The 6982-nt window shown below is 47.0% G+C and overlaps 1 protein-coding gene across 1 annotated transcript in view; it reads right to left on the bottom strand.

The window, feature by feature from the left end:
- TMCC3 (transmembrane and coiled-coil domain family 3) overlaps nucleotides 1-6980 on the bottom strand; it is a gene marked incomplete at its 5' end in the record, with an annotated part of 35616 nt that extends 28636 nt beyond the window's left edge. Inside the window, 3 exons of the mRNA XM_012814152.1 lie at nucleotides 6-92; nucleotides 4535-4670; nucleotides 6712-6980. Of these exons, the coding sequence (XP_012669606.1) occupies nucleotides 6-92; nucleotides 4535-4670; nucleotides 6712-6980 (492 nt within the window). The remainder of the gene's footprint in view (nucleotides 1-5; nucleotides 93-4534; nucleotides 4671-6711) is intronic.
- Nucleotides 6981-6982: the final 2 nt, after the last annotated feature.

Here is a 6982-nt window from a genome sequence, read left to right as displayed (position 1 = left end):
TTGGCGTTCACGGTGTCCGTCTGCAGGGCCTGCTGCTCTTGCTGGTGGAGCTCCAGCTTAGAAATGCGGGTCTGGCACGATTCCAAGGCTTCCTGCGGGCAAGAGGGAAAGGGGGGATCAAACGCTGTGGAGGTCACGGCAGCACGTGAGTGCTTGCTACGATGTGCACGAGAGCCCAGGTCAGAAAGCCCACCGGGCGGCGGCTTCAAACCCCCACACTGACGACGATCACAGACAAAGGTGGGAAACAAGAATCAAAGGCCATCTTTGGCTACTCAGGGAACAAGCACGTGTACGCAACAATCACATCCCGTAAATTAGGAGTTCTGAGTGAGCTTTTCAACTTTCCCTACTTTTGAAACAAAGTGGCATAGAATACTGCTGTCTGTGGTGCCACCAGCAACAAACCAGAGGAGTGGGGTTCCCCTTTGTGACAGCCACAGAGTGTGGGATCTCTACTGGCCAGTCTGCATGGCCACTATGGCCCAGAGGCTCTGAGTCTCCTTCTGAAGACAGTGAAGGCAGGTGCGAGGAGGAGATGGGACTGACCCACGGGGCAATGTTCTTCCACCTGCTCTCCGTGCACCGTGTCACTCAGGACTCTCCTAGGCTGTCTCCCCAGACCTAATTACTCAGACCCAGCTGACTCTGAGTGCATCCCCAGCTCAGCCGTCTCTTCTGAGACTGACTCACGTACCCACAGCCTCCCTGAAATCACAGGTCCTCACGAGCCCCTGAAGTGCAGCAGTCCTGGTGTGGTTCCTGTACTGCACCCGCCCCGCACCTGCGTTAACCCTTCCCCCTCCAGCATCTGCTTGTCTCAGAAAGCAACACCCAGTTCCTCAGGCGAGAAGGCTGAGGGGCAGCCCTGGACACCCCTCTCATCCAACCCAGCCCCTCCCTGCCAAGGCGGCAGCCAATTTCTACCTCGGTCAGTGCATTTTTCTCTCTTCCCTTGCTCAGCACCTCAGTCTGTCGCCAGCATCTCCTACCCGCAATAACCTGACGTGAATTTCCTCACATACTCTTCTGTCCCCACCTGTGACTCCATTTCCCCGTGGCAGCCCAAGCCATATTTTTGAGATGCACATTTGACATGACTCTTGTTCTCAGTACCTTCAAATGTCCCACATGACCCTTCAAGGCCGTGCGAGGCCTGGGCTCAGCCACCCTCCCCTGCCTCAGTTAATGCTACCTCTGTCCCCTCACAGTGCTCCAGCCAACACGGCTCTCTGCAAGTTCCTGAAAGGAGCAGGTCCCCACCTCGGGCCTTTGCACATGCAGAGTGCCCTGCTTGAAATGTGCATCTCTGCGGCTCCATCTCCTCTTCACCTGTGACTCTCCCTTCAGGTCTCACCTGATTGTCGTGTCTTTCCTGATCCCCCAGATTAGGTCAGGCCTCCCTCCAGCTTTACTCCCCGGCCAAAAGACTGCATGAGGGCAGGGCCAGTGCCAGGTACAATACAACCAGCTGAATACTGAGGAGACAGTCTGGTGCCACTAGTAGGATCTGAGGCTTGAGAAGGAACACCCCTCCCCCACCTCTGGGGCTGAAAGGACCTACCTAGAAGTATGACAAGACAATGTACCCCCTTTAGTTCAATAGCCTGCCATCGAACTCATTTGCCAATGTGTGTGTGTTCTATTAAAATGAAGGCAGTCATCTTTCCAGGTTTTAAATAAGCACAATAGCTCCAACATTGACTTGCTTTTCTTCTGCTGAATATGCTCTATGGGCCAAAGAACAGGGTTCTCTGTTACTATAGTAACTTTCATTATACAAGGCAACTGACAAAAAGGATGAAACTTCTTCAGATCTGCTACAGTGACAGGCACGTTCTGACAAATCCTGCATTCTTCCCAACCTCTTGGGCCCAGGGTTTCCGCCATTTTAGGCATGGCTCAGAAAAGGTGACAAAACATCAACGTTTTAGGCAAATTCATTAACCTCAGATTGTATAGATGAATTATATGCACCAATGGACTGATCACAGAATTGCTGCCAAATCTTTTACCTAGAGAAAAATCCGAGAAAATTAAGTAGTGAATTGCAAGGAATTTTAGTCACAGCAGCAACACATATTAAGCCCCATAAATTTTCAGAATTTCCTTGGGTTCAGTATTTAAATTAAGGATGAGGACAGAAGAAAAGATTATCTTTAGACATTTTTTTCTTCTTTAGACATTTTTAATTGAAATTTCAGGTTTATAAAAAAAGAAAAAAAATTCAAGCGGCGCCTGTGGCTCAGTGAGTGGGGCACCGGCCCCATATGCTGGAGGTGGCAGGTTCAAACTCAGCCCCGGCCAAAAACTGCAAAAAAAAGCCCCAGGCATTGTGGCAGGGGCCTGTAGTCCCTGCTACACAGGAGGCTGAGGCAAGAGAATTGCTTAAGCCCAGGAGCTAGAGGTTGCTGTGAGCTGTGACGCCATGCCACTCTACCAAGGGCGATAAAGTGAGACTCTGTCTCTAAAAAAAAAAATTAATTAACTAAAAAAAAAGCAAAAAACAAACTCAGTTGTTTAAAGCAGCAACAAAATCATTATATAGGTGGCAATAGCCACCCTCACCTATGCCACCTAAGCCAGCCCATCCATTGGTATTACTCTGTCTGCAAAAACCAAAGAAAACTCCGAGAAGCAGGGATGACATGAGCAGGCCCAACTGTCACAGCCCCCAGGAATATGGCTGCTCACGAAGGTAATAAAAAGAACGGCGAGTATTTATTTCTTCACTGTTTACAATGTGTCAGGCAAAGATTTCAGTACTTTACATACATTATCTCACTGAATCCTCTTGATAACCTTTGAGGTAGGGTTCATTAATTTTTCCATTTTCTAAGTGAGGAAACTGAGGCACAGAGAGCTAACTCATCCGAGGTCATACAGAGAGCCAGGATTCTAACCAACACGACATGGGAGATTCTCCAGTCATTTATACAGATGTCCTCAATCCCTTCTTGGCCTTCTGACTAAGATCAAGTGTATACAGAGGTCCTCTGAGCACTTCTGAGTGAGGGAGAAACCAGAAAATGGTGAAATGAAGTGCTGTAAATTTCTGTGAGAGGCTGCACAGGAGGAGCTCCCTTTATCTGACCTTTTCACTGCTAAAATATGTTTCTTTAAAGAGGGAAGAATATTAACTCAAACTATCCCCTACATGAGAAAACCATCCATCCAGACACCACCCAGTGACATCCAAGACACATTCTAAAATAGAATGACCTAATCACCCAACTGTACTGTTCAGCTGGCAACATTCCACATTTAAATGGTACATGTTTCTCTAGCCATGGTGAAGCGCTAACCCAGAGGAAGGCCAGAAATTCCCAAGTGTCTTCTGTGCCACAGTCTCTGGAGGTGACACTTCCCATCAGCTCCACCACATCAGTTCCCAGAATTGTCCGAGAAGGCATCCGGGATTAGCAAAGGCTCAGCCCCTGACACACAGTGAAATAAAACGTGACCAGTTGAAACTCCAGCTCACGCGCCGCAGGAGCAATCTTTGTTTCAGTTTTATCCATTAGAAAGAGGAGCTCCGACTGCCCACAGCCTTCGCTAGGCAGAAAAAAATAACCCCTGTCCACAAAGAAAATTCATAAACATGAAGCTGAGCATTATTTGAAGAGTACATTTTTTTAAGGCAACCAAGAAGCCTGGGGTTGTTTCACTACAGGCTGGCACCACCTTGGGAAACTCTGGGACACACCTCTGCTCACAGTTATCCTTAAAAACCTACCCAGTTGCTACCCTCCCAGGACACGTCTCTGCTTACTCTGATCCTTAAACCTACCCAGTTGCCACCTGCCTGGGACACACATTCACACTGATTCCTGAAGAATGATTTACACCACCTTGTTCAGGCCACTCAACATCTCTGTGCCTCAGTCTCCAGATCTGGGAGGTGGGGATAACAATAGGAACTACCTTAACAAATTGCTGAGGGGGAACTGGGGAAAAAAAAGACTTAAAGTGCTGTGTTAGTGTTTGGCACAGAGTATGCATGGGAGTGTCTAAAATTCTTACCAACAGGAAAGTGATCATTTTACAGATGAGCAAACAGGCTCAAGGCTTGCTCAGGGCCACACAGCTAGGTAAACGGCAGATTATGTCACACTAAATGATGGACTGCCCCAGCATCTACCGCTTGCTGGGCTCATGTCTGAACTTCTGTGGCTTGTGGGGTCTGCGCTGCGCAATCTGGCCCTTGTTCATGCTGTCCTGAGCTGTTTGCCAGCTGAGCTTCTCTGCACTCTGCAAGTAGGCTTCTCATTGTGTCTCATTTTTAAGTTTTAAAAATTTTGGTAATGAGGGGCTTCAAGTACATAATAAATACTTGTTAACTGATTTAGGGAGAAGGTATACAAAGCACAGCCTCTTAGTAACGAGTGGAACACGCACTAGTGGGATGATGGAGAGAAAATGTGCAGAGAGAACATTGTGCCTCCTGAGCCTGGAGTCCTCTGGAGCTCAGGGGTGATGTGCCTAGTCTGTGAGATGAAGGAATGTGCAGGAAGGGCCGGGGCGTGCATCTAACCTGGATGTCGCGGGCCCGCTCGTGGGCCTGGTAGGCCACCTTCTCCTCGATGCTGGCCAGCTCCTGCTTCAGGTTGGCTGTCTCGTGCTGGTGCAGGTCCGTCAGGTCGTGCAGCTGGTCCTCCAGTCGCTCGTACCTTTACAAGACAGGAGCCCATTCTGAGCACGGCATCACACGGGTCTTTGAACAGCACATTCTAGAACAACGTCCTCCTTATCACACTGTGGCAATGTACTTTGGGCTGTTTTCCTCCTCTGGCAGTTTTTCCAAAAGACTAAGTCTAGCTGTGGGGAACATGATGTTGGACCACACCAAATCCCAGCTTGGGAAGGACTGGTCTCTGCAGTCTCAGTGCTCCGTCCTCACTGCTGGGCATGCACGCAGACCCAGCCTGGCCTCTGTGCCCACGTCAGACTAGCACCTTAGCCGGCTGCCGTGACAATGGGGCAGATCTGCCAGGGCCAGTAAGGAGACGGGGCCCTCCAGGATCCTACCAGAGGTTGGGCCCCACACTACCTAAAGGTTCATGGGCAGAGATCTCATGAGGAAAGAGCCACGCTTTCAGTGTCACCCTCTACTCTGGGCCCAACACCATTACTACCACACTCAGTATGGTTTTCAGCTTTTACAACTTCAATGCCAGTAAGAGGACCTGTCTAACACTTGAAGTCTTATCGTGTCTACTTTGCAACAGGATGCACTATTTGAGGAGGGTGCATTAGCCTGGAATGTCTTTGATCAATGCCAGTTTTAGATTCTTATACAGGTCTCCTTAGAGAATCTTTTTGAAAAAAAAGAGACAAAACCAAAACAGATTTAATGATTATTTTCAGGCATGATTTCATAGGTGCCAAATGTTGTTGCTGATGTGGAGAAGCTTTTAGTGAGCGCCTAAAATGATGGCCATTTAGTGGGCACAGAGTAGGGTAATGTTTGTGATCCCTATATCCCTGTGATCACATTACCCTAGGACCAGAGGGAAAAAACTGTCCTAAACTTATGTAAATGGGTATTTGTAACTTGGGATAAAATATGCATCCAAAAAGTGCTGTATCCCAAACTTTTTGGATGAAATTAGAATATTTTCTAAAAAAGATGTGACTTAAAATTAACAGCTTAGGCGGCACCTGTGGCTCAGTGAGTAGGGCACCAGCCCCATATACTGAGGGTGGCCAGTTCAAACCCGGCCCCAGCCAAACTGCAAAAAAAAAAAAACAACACAGCTCTTGAGTGACAAAGATATCACAGTCAAACATACGTATGGAAAGTTAAAAAAGCTATTTCATAAAATGAGTCCAAAAAGCCACATTTCTAAATTAATACATATATAAAATCACACATCAATTATAAAACAACGTATAAGCTAAATTTAAAATGTCATTGTTAAGCTGGCTATGGTGCCTCGCACCTGTAATCCCAGCACTTTGGGAGACCATGGCAAGAGGATTGCTTGAAGCCAGGAGTTTGAGACTAGCCTGAGCAACACAGTGAGACCCTGTCTCTATAAAAATTACAAAATTTAGCCAGGCGTAGTGGTGTGTGCCTGTAGTCCTAGCTACTTGAGAGGCTGAGGTAGAAGGATCAGCTGAGCCCAGGAGTTCAGGGCTACAATGAACTGTGATCACTCTACTATATTGCAGCCTGGGTGACAGAGCAAGACTCTCTTAAAATAAATTAATTAATTACATTTTACCATATGTAATAGTCACTTCACTATTATGTCCATATTCTTAGAAGTTAACATGTTGAGGGACCACGGGGGAAAAAATCATCTCATCTTTGGGCATATATGCTTTTTATTAATAAGCGATGAGCATGTAAAAGCCAGCCTATAAAACATATACTTTTAAAATTAGCTAATACAACCGACAAGACTTTGATTTATACTTTAATCTTTTAGAAATTTAAATTTTATTTTTTGTAAAGAGGGCTTCTCACTATTATTTTCAGTAATTTTGTGCATAAAACAAAATTTGTGTCAGGTAGCTATACGTGGAATTTTTTCACTTGTGACATCATGTTGGCACTCAGAAAGTTTTGGATCTTGGAGGGTTTGGATTTCAGATTTTCAGATTAGGGACACTCGACCCGTGTTGACGCTTTCCGATCTGTATTCATATTTACTGGAAACACAACCTTTAGCATATAAAGCATGCCAATAGAAAACTCTGAAATACCTGTATCTCTCCTCCTGCAGCGTCTGAGAAATAAAACCGTACTCCCTCTTAAACTGCACCTTCAGCGCCTCGATGTCCTCGGCCAGCTGTGCTTGGGTATCTTTGATCTCCCTCAGCTCTTCCAGGATCACGGTGAGCTTCCCCTGGCTGTCCAGCGTGCCGGCCCCCCCAGCCCCGAAGGACTGGTTCCCATTGCTGTCAGCCGAGCCGGACGTGCCGCTGGAACACTCGTCATCGCTGCCGTACTTGGGTTTGTCCATGATGGTAGCAC

This window comes from Otolemur garnettii, unplaced genomic scaffold (genome assembly GCF_000181295.1).
Source record: "Otolemur garnettii isolate 467f Iridium unplaced genomic scaffold, OtoGar3 scaffold00007, whole genome shotgun sequence".
NCBI classification, from domain to species: domain Eukaryota; kingdom Metazoa; phylum Chordata; class Mammalia; order Primates; family Galagidae; genus Otolemur; species Otolemur garnettii.
This window is presented reverse-complemented; position numbering and strand designations above follow the sequence as displayed.